At 38.4% G+C, this 19,516-nt stretch overlaps 1 protein-coding gene across 1 annotated transcript in view; it reads right to left on the minus strand.

Moving 5' to 3' along the window:
- Nucleotides 1-9,203: 9,203 nt before the first annotated feature.
- The window catches only part of fam135b (family with sequence similarity 135 member B), a 43,417-nt gene continuing 33,104 nt past the window's right edge, over nt 9,204-19,516 (minus strand). Inside the window, exons 16-19 of the mRNA XM_018095173.2 lie at nt 18,034-18,185; nt 15,923-16,033; nt 12,236-12,349; nt 9,204-10,016 (exon numbers count right to left, since the gene is read on the minus strand). Coding sequence (XP_017950662.2) covers nt 9,811-10,016; nt 12,236-12,349; nt 15,923-16,033; nt 18,034-18,185 — 583 coding nt within the window. The 3' untranslated portion in view covers nt 9,204-9,810. The remainder of the gene's footprint in view (nt 10,017-12,235; nt 12,350-15,922; nt 16,034-18,033; nt 18,186-19,516) is intronic.

Here is a 19,516-nt window from a genome sequence, read left to right on the forward strand (position 1 = left end):
ATTAAGACTAAGATGTATATTAAAACTGTGTTATTGGACCATACGGGGTATGTATCCTTTCTATGTAATGTGTCCTTTCTATGTGCATAATTGCAAAGAACTATCAAATTCCAGGTAACTTTTATGGAAACTGGGAGAATCCCTTAAGTTTGTTCACTTTAGCCCCCGCCAAATACAGCGGGTCCAAATTTTTTTCCGTTTGTGTAATATTTTTCTACAAATATTTACCAAAAGCAAAAGTTGAGAATATTTTTCATATACAGGTATAGGACCCTTTATCCAGAATGCTCGGGATCAAGTGTATTCCGGATAAGGGGTCTTTCTGTAATTTCCATACTTTAAGTCTACTAAAAAATCAATAAAACATTCATTAAACCCAATAGGATTGTTTTGCATCCAATAAGGATTATTTATATCTTAGTTGGGATCAAGTACAGGTACTGTTTTATTATTACAGAGAAAAGGGAATCATTTAACCATGAAATAAACCCAATAGGGCTGTTCTGCCCCCAATAAGGGGTATTTATATCTTAGTTGGGATCAAGTACAGGTACTGTTTTATTATTACAGAGAAAAGGGAATCATTTAACCATTAAATAAACCCAATAGGGCTGTTCTGCCCCAACAAGGGGTAATTATATCTTAGTTGGGATCAAGTACAGGTACTGTTTTATTATTACAGAGAAAAGGGAATCATTTAACCATTAAATAAACCCAATAGGGCTGTTCTGCCCCAATAAGGGGTAATTATATCTTAGTTGGGATCAAGTACAGGTACTGTTTTATTATTACAGAGAAAAGGGAATCATTTAACCATGAAATAAACCCAATAGGGCTGTTCTGCCCCCAATAAGGGGTAATTATATCTTAGTTGGGATCAAGTACAGGTACTGTTTTATTATTACAGAGAAAAGGGAATCATTTAACCATGAAATAAACCCAATAGGGCTGTTCTGCCCCCAATAAGGGGTATTTATATCTTAGTTGGGATCAAGTACAGGTACTGTTTTATTATTACAGAGAAAAGGGAATCATTTAACCATTAAATAAACCCAATAGGGCTGTTCTGCCCCAACAAGGGGTAATTATATCTTAGTTGGGATCAAGTACAGGTACTGTTTTATTATTACAGAGAAAAGGGAATCATTTAACCATTAAATAAACCCAATAGGGCTGTTCTGCCCCAATAAGGGGTAATTATATCTTAGTTGGGATCAAGTACAGGTACTGTTTTATTATTACAGAGAAAAGGGAATCATTTAACCATGAAATAAACCCAATAGGGCTGTTCTGCCCCCAATAAGGGGTAATTATATCTTAGTTGGGATCAAGTACAGGTACTGTTTTATTATTACAGAGAAAAGGGAATCATTTAACCATTAAATAAACCCAATAGGGCTGTTCTGCCCCCAATAAGGGGTAATTATATCTTAGTTGGGATCAAGTACAGGTACTGTTTTATTATTACAGAGAAAAGGGAATCATTTAACCATGAAATAAACCCAATAGGACTGTTCTGCCCCCAATAAGGGGTAATTATATCTTAGTTGGGATCAAGTACAGGTACTGTTTTAATATTACAGAGAAAAGGGAATCAGCAATACATATAATTTTATTGCAATACTTTTATTCATTTATTTATTGTAGTCGAAGGAACACTCTGAGAAAATTAACCAATAATATAATTTTATTTTTTTGGTCTTCACAGCACAAAAGCTACACGGAAAAGCAACAATAATGAAAATGTAGAAAAATAGTCACAACTTATAACTACTACAAGTTTTTTTTAAGATGTCCTGGAACAAAGAGCATAAATATGTCACTGTGGTATAATAGGCATTACATTCATATTTTCAAGAGGAAATAGGAGTCCTTTATTTGTTTATTTTCAATGACAAATCCAAGGAAATGACTTTAATGAGCCCTTTCCGGCTTTCCGTCATTTTCTTGTATTTATACCAATGTGAAATTTTGTTTAATACTGTTACAAATGTACATGACTTTTATTGTCGGAATCCTTTGTCTGCGACATTCTTTTTATACAATTCAGGCTCCATTATTAGTAGATGTTGTTCACCTTGAAAGTCAAATTGTCCAGAACAGAAAAGACTGCAAGAAAAGAGTCACTGCTGCCATTAACATTTCTAACTTCAAATGGCTTCAGGTAATGACGATATAATCATTATTCAGTAAGGGACACGGACGGGCCTCCTAGGCTAATGTGGTTAAGGTACTAGAACCACAAATGCTTTCTCTTTCCTTTGTTTGACTTTATAGTTGTAACTATTCAATCAGAAATGTAAAATGATTGTGTCTTAAAGTCAATAGTTCTGATGCGCATGAAAACTTCTTCAGGAGAAGAGGCAGCTGGGGACTAAAAGAATATTTTATAAGGGCAATCAAAATAAATACTTTTGATAGATCTCCTGTATGTATAAGTCAAAAGCTGTGCAGGCAAGAAATCAAGGGCAAATAAAAGTAAATAAAACAAAAAGGGGCTTGAATCTTAATGGACTAATTTATGAATAGGGATGAGCGAATCTGTACCATTTCGCTTCGCAGAAAAATTCGCGAAACAACAGGAAAATTCACAAAACGGCAGAAAATTCACAAAATGCAGTTGGCACACAAGTTTTTTGTTGTCTGCGGTTTTTTTTGTCATGACCAAGCCCAATTTTACAACTCCATTCGACAAGGACCTTTTACAGAGGTGCCTTAGGGGATCCTAGACAGCATAGACAGACAAAAGCTGTGCAGGCAAGAAATCAAGGGCAAATAAAAGTAAATAAAACAAAAAGGGGCTTGAATCTTAATGGACTAATTTATGAATAGGGATGAGCGAATCTGTACCATTTCGCTTCGCAGGAAAATTCGCGAAACAACAGGAAAATTCACAAAACGGCAGAAAATTCACAAAACGCAGTTGGCACACAAGTTTTTTGTTGTCTGCGTTTTTTTTTTGTCATGACCAAGCCCAATTTTACAACTCCATTCGACAAGGACCTTTTACAGAGGTGCCTTAGGGGATCCTAGACAGCATAGACAGACAAAAGCTGTGCAGGCAAGAAATCAAGGCCAAATAAAACAAAAAGGGGCTTGAATCTTAATGGGCTAATTTAAGAATAGTGATGAGCGAATCTGTCCCGTTTCGCTTCGCAGAAAAATTTGCGAAACAACAGAAAAATTCACGAAACGCAGTTGGTGCACAAGTTTTTTTGTTGCCCGCGTCTTTTTTTGTCATGACCAAGCCCAATTTCACGACAGCATAGACAGTCAAAAGCTGTGCAGGCAAGAAATCAAGGCCAAATAAAAGTAAATAAAACAAAAAGGGGCTTAAATCTTAATGGGCTAATTTAAGAATAGTGATGAGCGAATCTGTCCCGTTTCGCTTCGCAGAAAAATTTGCAAAACAAAAGGAAAATTCACAAAACGGCAGAAAATCCACGAAACGCTGTTGGCGCACAAGTTTAAGTTTGCCCACGTCTTTTTTTTGTCATGACCAAGCCCAATTTTATGACTCCATACGACAAGGACCTTTTACAGAGGTACCTTAGGGGATCCTAGACAGCATAGACAGTCAAAAGCTGTGCAGGCAAGAAATCAATGGCAAATAAACGTAAATAAAACAAAAAGGGGCTTGAATATTAATGGACTTATTTATGAATAGTTATGAGCGAATCTGTCCCGTTTCGCGTCGCAGAAAAATTTGCGAAACAGAAAAATTCACGAAACGCAGTTGGTGCACAAGTTTTTTTGTTGCCCGCGTCTTTTTTTTGTCATGACCAAGCCCAATTTTACGACAGCATAGACAGTCAAAAGCTGTGCAGGCAAGAAATCAAGGCCAAATAAAAGTAAATAAAACAAAAAGGGGCTTAAATCTTAATGGGCTAATTTAAGAATAGTGATGAGCGAATCTGTCCCATTTCGCTTCGCAGAAAAATTTGCAAAACAAAAGGAAAATTCACAAAACGGCAGAAAATCCACGAAACGCTGTTGGCGCACAAGTTTAAGTTTGCCCACGTCTTTTTTTTGTCATGACCAAGCCCAATTTTACGACTCCAACGACAAGGACCTTTTACAGAGGTGCGTTAGGGGATCCTAGACAGCATAGACAGTCAAAAGCTGTGCAGGCAAGAAATCAAGGCCAAATAAAAGTAAATAAAACAAAAAGGGGCTTGGATCTTAATGGACAAATTTATGAATAGTGATGAACGAATCTGTCCCGTTTCGCAGAGAAATTCACGAAACAGGAAAATTCACAAAACGACAGAAAATCCACAAAACGCAGTTGGCGCACAAGTTTTTTGTTGCCCGCATCTTTTTTTTTTTTTGTCTCTCGTGTCTTTTTTTTGCCATGACCAAGCCCAATTTGACGTAACCGCGTTTTTTTCCGCGAGAATTTTTTGCGGAAGTTTCACGAAACAATTCACCTATGGCGAAATGCGGAAATTCGCTGCAAATCCATGCCTGCCAAAATAATTTGCTCATCACTGTTTATGAACACTGCCCAATTTTGCCTAGGAATAATCCCATTGACTTCTACATAAACACAAGCTTCTAGATTTAGCCTTCATGATATATTTGAATCTTTCAAATTATTTGAGTCTTTTGAATTATATTAAACATTCGAGTTGTGGAAGCCCTAAATTGAACTCATGTTTTACTGCTAAAAAATTTGAATCACTGCAAAAATTAAAATTCGAACATCGATAATTTAGCCCCCCTAGTCTTGCTTCATACCTGTATTTTAACTGCATACAACTTCTAGTCTGCTTTGTCTTGGTTGGAGATGAAACACCAGCCATCTGTTTGAAGACTCAAAACCTGCTGACTGTATGATTAAGTTCGAAGGGGATGTTGGTACATGGGAAAAAGGACTACAACATCCAAATTCTTGACAGAAATGAAAATGTTTACTCAAGGAGGAGGAAAGGTAAAAACTCAGTAAGCTTTATCAGAAAGGTCTATGTAATTACAGTCATAAGCACTCACAGTAACACTGCACTCTATTCCTCTATTAAAAGAAACACAGGATTTCTTGTCTCCTTTTTTGTAAACATGTTCTTCTTCATCTGACTTCCTCTCTCCCTCTCCTGCTCCCCCCCCCTCCCATAAGAATTAGGGATGCACCAAATCCCGGATTTGGTTCAGGATTCGGGCCGAATTCAGCCTTTTTTGATGGATTCGGTTCGGCCGGATCCACGTTCCTGGCTGAATCCATCAGGGTGGGTTCGGCCGAACCCAAAAAGTGGGTTCTGTGCATCCCTAATAAGAATTCATAAAACTCACTCCCCCTCCCTTAGGAATGTGTAATCTGAGCCATAACGGTAGAGCTGCAAGCAGGAAGCTACAAAGGCCAAGCTAAAATGGCAGCTGCTATATTAAACAAACAGAGGGAGTTTTAGGGCTCTTTACTCAGGTATGGTAAAGCTTTCTGCAGAAAAAATATATTGTTCTAGGTCTATAGTGCCAAAATGCCTTTCCTTCTCCTTTACATGATATTTGCTTGCACGACTCCATACGACAAAGACCTTTTACAGAGGTACCTTAGGGGTATCCTAGACAGTTATTAGCCATAGGCTAAGCACATTGCAGTATGTACCGGTAATTTGAATGAAATTGCTTAAGGTAGCACAGATTTCCATAATGTCGACATGTGTATGTAAAATCACATTTCTGAATTCTGAAATATTTTCAGACTTCTGCATCATAGGAATAAAATAAACACATATACATGTACAGCTCATTTATACAGCATTTACAATACCTGGCACCGGCCCTGCGGATTATTGCTAGCATGTTCCTCACAAAGATAGGTGGCGGATATTGAGATAAAAATATACAATTCTTTACCATTGGTATGTATAATATTATACAATTTTGTAAATAAAAGTCCAACTAAAATGAAAATAATCTTGGATTCTAATTAGTCATTTACCAGTTACCATTAAACAAATGGATGAAGGCAAGATTAGATGGGGGGGGGGGGGAATACAGCACTTCAAATGTTTTCACAAATTTCCAGACATTTTATCAAAGCAGATAAGTTTGTCAATTTGGGAAGTAAAATGACTTTTATGATTAGTCAAATTCAAATTTTTCCAATGGGTATTATAGTTCAGTGGGAGGAGCTAATCTCATACACCCCTACTGATTTGGAAGGTGCCAAAAATACTGCATTGCAAAACGTTTTCTTTAAATTTAACACAGCGCTCTTCGATCGGCTCTTTACAAATAGTTAGAAACCCTTCTTCATTTTACTATAAGGGGCACATTTACTAAGATTCGTTTTTTCTGGCTTTAAAAGTCGTAGAAATTTGACAGTATAAATTTAATTAAACTCGATCATTGCTGTATTTATAAAATGTCACGCTAATGCTTGCATCGTTCGTACAAAAATTTTGAGTTTACATTAGAAAATCCCAAATTTTTCGAATTGAAAGTATTGTTAAAACGTGAAAATTTTGAGTTTAAATGGACGTTTGTTTCCATAAATCCTCTTTATTTTTCCCAAACAGGAAGTGCTCCAGCAGCCATTTTAGGAGTATTGGCACTCATTCTTGTAAAACAATAATGTGTTTGAAATGAAATGTGTTTGAAATGAAAAACAATGATGGGATTAATTTCTCCTTGAAACTGAGTGAAACAGAAAACAATGAGGGGATTAACTTCTCCTTGAAACTGAGTGAAACAGAAAACAATGATGGAATTAACTTCTCCTTGAAACTGAGTGAAACAGAAAACAATGAGGGGATTAACTTCCCATTGAAACTGGGTGAAACAGAAAACAATGAGGGGATTAACTTCCCATTGAAACTGGGTGAAACAGAAAACAATGATGGGATTAACTTCCCATTGAAACTGGGTGAAACAGAAACAATGAGGGGATTAACTTCCCATTAAACTGGGTGAAACAGAAAACAATGAGGGGATTAACTTCCCATTAAACTGGGTGAAACAGAAACAATGAGGGGATTAACTTCTCCTTAAAACTAAGTGAAACAGAAAACAATGAGGGGATTAACTTCTCCTTAAAACTGAGTGAAATAGAAAACAATGATGGGATTAATTTGTAAATTTATAATCATTTATTATTATTTGTAAGCCTCCATATGACTCAATGGTGCTCGAGAGATCAAACTTATCTAATTTTCTTACAAAAAAGTTAACATTAATAAATCACAAATTATGGGAGTTATTTTTTGAAAAACTTTCGGGGGAACAATAATGAAAAAATCTATGTTATGGTGAAAACTCATTCATAAATCTCAAAATTGTCTAGAAGCAAGAAAACATCTGACTTTATCTCCAAATCGCTTAGTAAATGTGCCCCTAAATCTGTAGTAACATGAAATATGACTTGTAAATATGAACCTGTTATACATATTTTTGAAAACAAAAATACAAACAAACCCCCAAGGCTTCATAAATCAGTTCCGTGGTTTAGAATCTTGCATATCGCCTTTAATAACAACACGTGTCTTTGCAGATATTTTTAAACTTTAACTGGGCATGCTGGGAACTTCCATTCACTTGCAAAAAAAATATCTGCCAAAAACTAAACAAATTTTGGAGTATCAATTTTACAATGATGAAATGTTTTGAAAAAATAATATATCTGATTAACAAAAATATGGCAATGTTATGAAAATGTATGTATAAAAATAGTAGCAGTTATTGGCGTTTGCCTTTAATACTCTGCAGTATAATAAATAGTCTTCTCAAGCATCGTCATTTACAGAGACGTATATACTGTACAGAAATCTTTTTTTCTCTGTAAATTGAATTTATAAATCATTTCTATACAACAATTTTGCAGCAAAGACAAAGTAAAAATTTCTTCTTAACGACGATCAAATAATTTGGTACGATTGCACATCAAAGGGTTATAGTTCAGACAAACATATACAAACCCAGAGCAAAGTTTTCAATTTCTCAGAGGCTGAAAGTAAGACCTGCAGGCAGTTGGCAACAATCTCCATGAAAATATATAAATGCATATATGGGGTAAAAATAAATATACAGAAGAACCCCGATTTTACGACCTTAGTAGTGATGAGCGAATCTGTCCTGTTTTGTGAAGAAAAAAAAATGTCGCAAATTGCGGCTACTGTGTGACTTTTTTTTTATGCAATGGGGGCTTTTTTTACATGACCACAACTTTGTCCTCACTCGGCAAATTTTTTTTTTGCCCATTTTGCGAAAAAAATCTGCCCTTGGCAAAATGTTAAATTTCTCTACGAATCCATGCCTTTTTTCTTTTCCCAGATTTAACTTTTTCCAGGAATTTTCTGCCATTTTTACACAGTTCCCCGGGAAATGTAAAATCCGGGTTCTACTAAGTCTAACACCTTAAAAGAGTTCTTGCAAGTACTACTTTTACTTATACTGGCTTGCTTAGATGTATCTCTCCTACAAAGTGCCGGCAATCTTTTTGTAGGTTTTGATACTTGCTAGTGTTGAGTGAATCTGTCCCGTTTCGCTTCGCCGAAAATTCGCAAAACAGTAAACTTTGCGAAATATGTTTGATGCGTGACTTTTTTTGTTGCCCACGTCTTTTTTTCACACCTGCATAAAAGGGGTGTGGTTGCATACAAATGGGCGTCACAACTTTTTTGACGCCCACCAAATTTTTCCAATTTTCAAATTTTTGTAGAAGTTTCACAAAACTATTTGCCAATGGTGAAATGCAGAAGTTCACTGCAAATCAATATTTGGCGAAATATATTGCTCATCCATATTACTGGCACATTACGGACAGCTAATGAACAGGACAATTATCTTCTCCAATCAAGAAGCAGTGTGGGTGGGAGAGGAAGGTGAATATTGCAAAAAATGTGATGGGAAAAAAAACATATTAAGTAACTGCAATGTAGAAGAGAGAGGAGCTATAGTTTTGTGGAGTAGTGGAGGCAGATTTTACTCAAATTTTAATTTTTCTAATTTTTTTTTTTTTAAACTTTGAATAAACTCATTTCCACGAATGTCAGACATTTATCAAAAAATTTGAACTGAAAAAGTAGGTGCAGAGGAAAAACTTTTTTGACTTGTTGCGTGATAACCGCAACTTTTTTTCATATTGTCTCACAAAAGCCAGCATCCAAAATCTGAAAACCTCTAAAAATTTGAAGCAAAGAAAGATCTTCTGGGGAATGGACATCTGCCACTGACTCCTACATCAAAAAAATATCCAAATCGTGAAAAAAAAAAATTTAGTAAATGCCCCACTTAGACAAAAAATTTTCCTATTGAAAAAAAAAAACAGTTAATGGTAATAATAGTAATTATGGCCTTGTAGGCACCTTTCTGACAAGGCAGTAATGGGAAAAAAACAAAGGGAAAGAACATGTAGCATTAAATGTGTAAAACGGAATACTGAATGGGGTTTCAGGGGTGTTTTTTAACATATGGAACTGTTAAGGGAATAAGGGTGTATGTGGAATGTGTATAATGTGTATAGTAAGCTGTCTGTTTATTGGCTATAAATGCACTGCAGCCTATTTGCAGCATCGAATGACCAATTTTATAATAAGTGGACGTACCAAAAATTCCCCCTCCTCCATTTTTTGTTTCAGGTGGTTTTGAACTGTAGAGCAGTTTATCTTGATACAGCCGGTATAGGCTAAATATCATTTAAATGATATTAAGCAAAAAAGGCATAAAAATATAATGAGGTATTTTGCAAAATATACACCAAAAGAGAAAATACCAGAATATTGTTAGCGTAATACACAAGAAAAAAGAGTTCCCCAAAAACAACCATTTTTTTTTTTTTTGGTGACCGGTTTCATTTTGCATTTGAATTAGAAGTTACTTGAAATATCCAAGTCCGGCAACGAGGAAAAACTTCTCCAGGAAGAGTTCTGAATCCAACACGGCAATGTGGGCTGCGCGTCCAATCAGAGTATTGGCAGTGTTGGGGAGAGCATGGAACACATTGTGCCGTATCAAAGTGCAGTCCTTTGAGTCTATTACTGGTTGGAGAAGGTTGTTCAACATCTCTGTATATACAGGGCCTGAAAAAGGAAACATATATTGGCTCAGTTATATGACTGATAAATATACCAAAGGGACCATTCATCAATAGTCAACATTTTGTTTAATCTCGACAAAAAGGCAAGATTTTTAGATATTGAGCTATTTGGCAGAAAAAAATTCTTATCTAAGATCCATTCAAACCATTCAGTCCATTCAATGGACACATGACTATTTGTATGAATGGAAATCTAACACTCCACTTACGAAACGGCAAGAAAATTCGCGGAACGGCGGAAAATTCGCGGAACGGTGAAAAATTCGCGGAACGGCGAAAAATTCGCGAAATGCATTTGTCGCACAATTTTTTTTTGTCGCCCGCATCTTTTTTGGCATTTTTGCATTTTTTTTGCATTCAATTTTTTCACATCTTTCATTAAATATCACTTACGTTTTTGAAACCATAATTTTAATTGAGTTTGAATTGCAGCATCTCAAAGCCTGTGAATTCATGTAGAAGTCAGCGGTTTTTCAATTCGAGTTTTTGAAAAAAATTTCAAGTGTTTGAAGACCCATTGAAAATGAAAAACTCACTTTCTACTCATTTTTAGAGGCGTATTTTTTGGAGGTTGAAAGTTAGCATTCACTAGTGATGGGTAGTGATGAGCAAGTTTTCTCGGTATGGATTCGCAGCGAATGTCCGCATTTCCGCCATTGGCGAATTGTTTTGCGAAACCGCATAAATTGTTTTTTGCCGCGCGTCAAATTGGCAACGGCTGCATCAAAATTTGGGTGTGGTTGCGTCAAAAAAGTGTGGGTGACAAAAAAAAGATGCAGGCGACAAATTTTGCACGTCAAATTGGGCGTGAACGTGGAAAATTGGGCACAGTTGCGTCTAAAAAGTGCAAGTGACAATAAAAAGACATGGGTGACAAAAAAAATTAGCGCGACAAATGCGTTTCACAAATTTTTTGCCATTTCTCAAATTTTCTTGCCGTTACGTGAATTTTATGGCAAAGCAAAACGGGACAGATTTGCTCATCACTAGTGATGGGCTAAATAATTGGGCAGGCATGGTTCGCCACAAATTTCCATGTTTCTCCATTGGCGGATTTTTTTCATGAAACAGGCCACAAAATTTAGAGCGTAAAAAATTCATAGTACGACAAAAAATTGTCACCCACATCAAAAAAAAACGTGTCAACAAAATACTTTACAATTTTTTTTTGACATTTTTACCATTTTGTGGATTTTTTACTGTTTCACAAATCTTTTGGAAGATTTGCAAATCTTTCAGTGAAACGGGACAGATTTGCTCATCACTAGCGTTCACCATTTGATAAATATAATTGTAAAAAATCTCATAGTAATGAATAGAAAGAGATGAGGCCTATTTTCACACTTTGATAAATCTGGCCCCAAAATCTATGAAAATTCAAGACCACATTTTTATGCAATTTGTGGGGATAAAAATTACATCTCAAAAATATTGATGTAATTTTTTTTTGATTGCGTCTATTTTTTGTCGCTCGCGTATAATTTTTTGGGCCCAATTTTGACGCGACCGCCCCCAATTTGATGCACGAAAAAAAAAACATTTCCGTGCGCCAAATTTTCCTGCGTCTAATTTTCACTGAAGTTTCGCGAAACAATTTGTGTCAAAATGCGGAAATTCGCTGCGAATCCATGCCTGGCGAAAAAATTTGCTTATCACTACTCAAAGACCATGCTTCATGCTCAAAAAGTCAAATAAAAAAAAGTTCTGTAGTCTGTAGAAGCCAATTGGTGGAGCATTATAGTAAATAAGGCCATGGAGGAAAATGATCTTGAGTCATTTTGTATTGTAAATCTGAGCGTGGGTGTAACGGTGGGTTTGGAACAGATTGCAGGAGCTTATTGACCCTGTTTAAGTAACAGAGAATGTTTATGACCCTCGTGTTCGCTGAGTTAATGAACTCCAGCTATCGGGGAACTCCTGGGGTGTAATGGGGATCATTATAGGCTACTCCATCTGTTCATTGTAAACATACAAAAAAATTGCAGCGACGGCACAATCCGAAAACAGTGGTTAGAAAACAGGTCGGCTGCTTTTCCTGCTTATTCCCCGATGCGGAGAAATGAGATGAAATTTACAGTTATTACGCGGAACAAGATAAACACAGTCATTTCCCAATCAGCAGGCGTCTATAAGTGTGTGTGTCGGCCGAAAGCCTCATTGCGCCAATTCCCGAAATAACAACGTTGGAGGGTAGAGCCGCACCTGTGTGTTTGTCCTTTGTGGCATTTTTACACATTTCTATTCTCGCCGAATGGAACGGCACGTAGCGATCTTGGGGCGACGCCACCAGAACCACGTTCTTAAAATACTGAAGACCTGAGACAATAAAGAAAATGAAGAAAAGTTCAGAGCTACATAGTTACTACAAGAAGGGCCGATTTACTAATCCACGAACGGATCGAAAGCGTCCGAATGCGTTTTTTTCAGCGTTTTTTTCGGCCGAGGCATTTTGCAATTTTTGTTGGTAAATTGCCGTGATTTTTTCGTAGCCGTTACGACTTGCACGAATTGTCGCAACTTTTTCGTAGCTGTCGCAAAAAAAATCGTAAAGGTTTGACCGCCGTTTACTAGCACTCAATACGAAAAAGTCGTAACGGCTAGGAAAAAGTCGCGACAATTCGCACAAGTCGTAACGGCTACGAAAAAGTTGCGATGGCGGCGAAAAAAATCGCAAAAAATATGAAAAAGTCACAAAATGTTCGTTTCCAATCCGATTTTTTTCCCATTCAGGATTCGGATTCGTGGATTAGTAAATCAGCCCCTAAGGGTCCATTTAGGAAGCTGTTTCTGAGCCTCAAAAAATATTCGCAGCTGTTTTTGTAGATTTTTATGAATTTGTATGAATTTAGTTAGAGGTTAGTAGTAAGGCTACAGCATCCCCTTAATCACATAGGGGCACATTGATCAAAGTACGATTGATTCCGAATACAAAAAATTCATATTTTTTCCAATTTATAGATCTGTGCGTATTTTCTGTGATTTTGTACCATAAAACTATGGCACATAGGGATTCCCCTGTACTAAGCACAATTTAGCAGGAACAGCCCCCTAAGTTTGCTCATAGCCTGTACAGAGAGATACCATAAAACTATGGCACATAGGGATTCCCCTGTACTAAGCACAATTCAGCAGGAACAGCCCCCTAAGTTTGCTCATAGCCTGTACAGAGAGATACCATAAAACTATGGCACATAGGGATTCCCCTGTACTAAGCACAATTCAGCAGGAACAGCCCCCTAAGTTTGCTCATAGCCTGTACAGAGAGATACCATAAAACTATGGCACATAGGGATTCCCCTGTACTAAGCACAATTTAGCAGGAACAGCCCCCTAAGTTTGCTCATAGCCTGTACAGAGAGATACCATAAAACTATGGCACATAGGGATTCCCCTGTACTAAGCACAATTTAGCAGGAACAGCCCCCTAAGTTTGCTCATAGCCTGTACAGAGAGATACCATAAAACTATGGCACATAGGGATTCCCCTGAACTAAGCACAATTCAGCAGGAACAGCCCCCTAAGTTTGCTCATAGCCTGTACAGAGAGATACCATAAAACTATGGCACATAGGGACATAGGCGGATTTTCCATAAGGCTAGGGTAGGCTAAGCCTCCCCAAACCTGCTTGGCACATTAAAAAAACAAAACAAAACAAAAAAAAACCACCTTACTCCGTTTCTGCACTGTCCTGGAAATGAGTTCCTCAAGCCCGTTTTGCTGTGCTCCGATTGGATCTTTCTTTTTCTGGATTCTACAATCAGAGCACAGCTTCCTTGACAGACAGTAAAATTGACAATCAGAGCACAGATGCACACAGGGATCGGGAAACAGTGCAGAAATGAAGACTGAAAAGAAGAATCTGCAGCTGTAACTTTACCTAAGAACCAACTCTCAACTTTTGCTGCAGATTTCATCCCACAGGTACTATACACGGGCACTATACACGGGCACTATACACGGGCACTATACACGGGCACTATACACGGGCACTATACACGGGCACTATACACGGGCACTATACACGGGCACTATACACGGGCACTATACACGGGCACTATACACGGGCACTATACACGGGCACTATACACGGGCACTATACACGGGCACTATACCCAGGCACTATACCCGGGCACTATACCCAGGCACTATACCCAGGCACTATACCCAGGCACTATACCCAGGCACTATACCCAGGTACTATACACAGGTACTATACCCAGGCACTATACCCAGGCACTATACCCAGGCACTATACCCAGGCACTATACCCAGGCACTATACCCAGGCACTATACACAGGTACTATACACAGGCACTATACCCAGGTACTATACACAGGCACTATACCCAGGCACTATACACAGGTACTATACAGTTCTAAAGAATCACTAGCTGACATTAAATTGTTTTTTGCCTGACCTGACATCTATAATATATAATCTATCCCCTACCCTAACACATGGAGGGTAAGTTAACTCTTTCCCTCTGAAAAAGCTCATTGTGTGTTTATATATTTGTTGATTTTTTTTGCACTTACTATTTTTTTTTTATTTTTGTCATTGTTTTGTTCATTTATAGTAAGTTACAGTGGGGCCAATGCTGTGTATCAGTGCCAGTGTTATAGTGCCAGTGCCTGAATATGTGCCATCAGTACCCACTGCTTCTCACTGTATATAATGTGCTGGGTTTGTAAATATGGACTGCATCTCACTGTATATAATGGGGAGTCAGTACCCACTGCCTTTCTTGCTATAAAACTAACATTAACACATCTAAAGGGGTGGTTCACTTTTAAGTTAACCTTTAGTATGTTATAAAATGGCCTATTCCTAGCAACTTTGCAATTGGTCTTCCTAATTAATTTTTTTGAATAATTTGCCTCTGTTCTGCCTCTTTCCAGATTTCAAATGGGGGCCAAAAATATTGCTGTGAGGCTACAATTTTATTATTATTATAATTTTGTATTACTTATTTTTCTAAGTAGGCCCCTTAACTATTCATATTCCCATCTCTTGTTTAAACCACTACCTGGTTGCTAGGGTAAATAAGACCCTAGCAACCAGATAGCTGCTGAAATACCAAATGGAGAGCTGCTGAACAAAAAGCTAAATAACTGAAAAACCATTAAAAATAAAAGTGAATTCGAATGCGAACTACCCCTTTAAGCTAACTGATCCCAAACACAAATGTTTGCAGATCCCCTAACAGAAGTGCGCGTATGAATAGGTAGTTGGGAGGTTAATTTTTTACACCAGCAGCGAATCCACTAAGTGTCACATTAGCTGTAGGTCAGTCTGTGTATGGGCCATCTTTAGCCTCCCCAAACAAAAAAGTCACCCTCCGCCTATGCATAGGGATTCCCCTGTACTAAGCACAATTCAGCAGGAACAGCCCCCTAAGTTTGCTCATAGCCTGTACAGAGAGATACCATAAAACTATGGCACATAGGGATTCCCCTGTACTAAGCACAATTTAGCAGGAACAGCCCCCTAAGTTTGCTCATAGCCTGTACAGAGAGATACCATAAAACTATGGCACATAGGGATTCCCCTGTACTAAGCACAATTTAGCAGGAACAGCCCCCTAAGTTTGCTCATAGCCTGTACAGAGAGATACCATAAAACTATGGCACATAGGGATTCCCCTGTACTAAGCACAATTCAGCAGGAACAGCCCCCTAAGTTTGCTCATAGCCTGTACAGAGAGATACCATAAAACTATGGCACATAGGGATTCCCCTGTACTAAGCACAATTCAGCAGGAACAGCCCCCTACGTTTGCTCAACCTTTAACTATGGACTAAGCACAATTCTAAAGGAACATATTAGTGACTTTCAATCATATTATATTCATATTCTATTGCATTTCCACGGCTGAGGTTGCACTCACCTGGCTTTTGGCTGAGCTGGTACAAGAAGCATTTCCGGAGATCCGTATTATCCCTGAACGTCAACTGCAGCAGTGATCCGGATTTCTTTAACTTTTGCATAAGCCACAAACCTGGGAATGAAAGGAAAGAGTGGCCTTTATATACAGATAGAAGTCTGTCCAGAACCCGTCCATTGCTTTCCTATTGTTTCTCTTAAATAAATCAGCCCCAAGAAATCAAAGATGCTAAACACACCAATAGGCTTTATCTCCTATGTAATACCATAGAGTGTAGGTTAGAGACACCAAACTGCCCCCAACTGTCACATGACTGGAAACAATGCTCCGAGCTCAGTGTAATGGTGATGGGGAAATCCAGTGGGGATAAAGGAAGAAAGAAGAGGAAAACAGAAGGAATGAAGAGTTGCAAGGGTTAAATGTATCATTAGAACACAGGGGGCAAGTGTGATTTTCAGCTAGGGGCAGAAAGAGTAATTGCCCTTAGACTCCAGCATTACAGGGTACAGATGTACAAAAAGACATTGTATTATGAAATAATAATTCATAATTGATTGTCAATCTGATGTAGAGACCCCAACATTGACCCTGATTTATGTCATTCCCCCCAACCTATTCTTTAAAGGGGCGGTTCACCTTTTAGATAACTTTTAGTTTATTATAGAATGGCCAATTCTTAGCAACTTTTCAACTGGTCACTTTTTATAGTTTTTTTTTAATTATTTGCCTTCTTCTTCTGCCTCTTTCCAGCTTTCAAATGGGGGTTATTGGCAAGTCAAAAAAAAGTCAAGTGCGACAGATTTTGTCAGCACTAGAATGAAGTACATAAACCCTTCCTTATCAGAACAAGTACGCTTTGCTTTTTTCTATAGATTCTTTTAATCTGGTACCAATTACCCAGTACAGGTATGGGACCTGGGGTTTTCCGGATAAGGGGTCTTTCCGTAATTTGGATCTCCTACGTTGTCTACTAAAAAATCAGTAAAACATTTATAAACCCAATAGGGCTGTTCTGCCCCCAATAAGGGGTAATTATATCTTAGTTGGGATCAAGTACAGGTACTGTTTTATTATTACAGAGAAAAGGGAATCATTTAACCATTAAATAAACCCAATAGGGCTGTTCTGCCCCCAATAAGGGGTAATTATATCTTAGTTGGGATCAAGTACAGGTACTGTTTTATTATTACAGAGAAAAGGGAATCATTTAACCATGAAATAAACCCAATAGGGCTGTTCTGCCCCAATAAGGGGTAATTATATCTTAGTTGGGATCAAGTACAGGTACTGTTTTATTATTACAGAGAAAAGGGAATCATTTAACCATGAAATAAACCCAATAGGGCTGTTCTGCCCCAATAAGGGGTAATTATATCTTAGTTGGGATCAAGTACAGGTACTGTTTTATTATTACAGAGAAAAGGGAATCATTTAACCATTAAATAAACCCAATAGGGCTGTTCTGCCCCCAATAAGGGGTAATTATATCTTAGTTGGGATCAAGTACAAGTACTGTTTTATTATTACAGAGAAAAGGGAATCATTTAACCATTGAATAAACCCAATAGGGCTGTTCTGCCCCAATAAGGGGTAATTATATCTTAGTTGGGATCAAGTACAGGTACTGTTTTATTATTACAGAGAAAAGGGAATCATTTTTAAAAATGTGAATTATTTGCTTATAATGGAGTCTTTGGGAGATGGCCTATCCGTAATTCGGAGCTTTCTGGATAACGGGTTTCCGGATAACAGGTCCTATACCTGTACTGGGTTCTTATTTAAAAATATGAGCTGTAACATAAGCATTTTGTGCAACTGGGAAACAGCCCCCACCCAATGCCACCCATAGCCAGAGGCATGTCCTGTTATACAGCCAGTCAGTATTGCTGAAAATTGGGTTTGAGTAACTGGACACACGGATATCCATTTGATAGTGGTAAGGAGTATAACTTAGTGTAACTTATATATTCAAACCAGAGGACCATGGAAAGAACCCTTGTTGCTTGATTAGTGCCCCAAACTGACTGGGAATCAGAGTTCAGGGCTGGTAGAAGGGTAATGAAATCTAACACAAATCCCAGTACAGACTATTCATTACTAACTTTATTTCTTACCTGTATTAACTAAAGTACTGTTACTATAGAGAGTGCCAAGGTGTGGCCCAGAGAGAGACAGGAATGTATGCAGTTTGTTTAGGTAGTACCGGAACCGGGGCCGGGTCAGTACAGACCGAATGATGATGTTCCCCAATGAATGTCCTATGAAGCTAAAAAACAGAAAAAACATATGTAGAACAATAGACTGTAAGCTCTACTGTCTCTCATACCACATGGCACTTATTCCCTGTGCATTTATATATATTTATTGTATTTATTTATTATATCACTTGTCCTCCCTGTGTGTAATTTTGTATTTTGTAAGACTGTACAGCGCTGCGTACCCTTGTGGCACTTTATAAATAAAGTTATACATACATACATACATACATATATACATATTGTGGGGATTTAGCTGGTAGCAGCCGGTAGCGGATGGAAATCTGGGCTTCACAGATGAGACAGACAACTCTGGTTTGCAACCAAAATGATCAGGCTCCTGCCTGTGCTTTATTTTCCACAGTAAAGCAGTACATATCACAACTTGGTATTTTGCAAGTAAACAGTTCAAGAAAACATAAGTCTCACCAGACTGTCGTTTCAACACATGGGATACCCAAATCCTCACTGCCAATGCCCGGCAGTCCTTTTCTGGAGTCCCAGAATCAGGGGACTTTGTCGTCAGTCCAGCCTGCCCCTCTCAGTCTCTCTCAGAAACTGGTCGCGACTCCCACTGCTCCCTCACAGTGGCAGGTGGCACCCCCAGCTCCTCTAGGGGTTCCCAACACAGGCAGCGCCCCTGCACTGTGCCCTGCTCTGAGAGTGACCTTCAATTAGACCAGGCTCAACCTCCAAGTCTCTCAGCAAACTGACCCTTGCTGCACACCCAGGCTCACCTTAAATGCTTCAGCTGTTGCCTAATTGGCTCCAGCATTCCCTAATTGGCTCCAGCATTCTCTAACCATACTGCAGGGCACTAGCCTCTCCTGCCCTGGAGATTTAAAGGAGCCAGTACCTCAGCCTGGGTGCTATATACCTGCCATCCAACAGACAAGTCTCACTGAGACAAGCCTTTTTGTCACATACCTTCCCCCTCTGTTCGAGCCCGTGGGTTCGGACACTGATTCCCTGGTGGAAACACACCAAATAACGATATTTCCCATTGCCTCTCTCACATATCCCCCCCCTTTGTTTTGACCCAGGGGCGAAACACCTTGCAATCCCAGCAGAAACTCTCTCTCTCTTAAAGGGATTTCTATTTCAAGTCTCTCCACTTTGTGTTTCGTTCAAGGGATAGGGAGAAGCTTTTTACTACACCAGCAGGTGCCATTCACTCCCCCTTTTAAGCATGACTTTTCCCCAGCATGGAAAAAATCCAACACCCTCATCTCAGTCTGAGAGTACACACACATGCTTTTCTGCAAGTCCTTTCTCTCAGGCACTAGTGACCCTCTTTCATACTCCTGCGTCACTTCACTCAACAGGGTTATCACATCTGAGT

Source organism: Xenopus tropicalis, chromosome 6 (genome assembly GCF_000004195.4).
Source record: "Xenopus tropicalis strain Nigerian chromosome 6, UCB_Xtro_10.0, whole genome shotgun sequence".
Classification (NCBI taxonomy): domain Eukaryota; kingdom Metazoa; phylum Chordata; class Amphibia; order Anura; family Pipidae; genus Xenopus; species Xenopus tropicalis.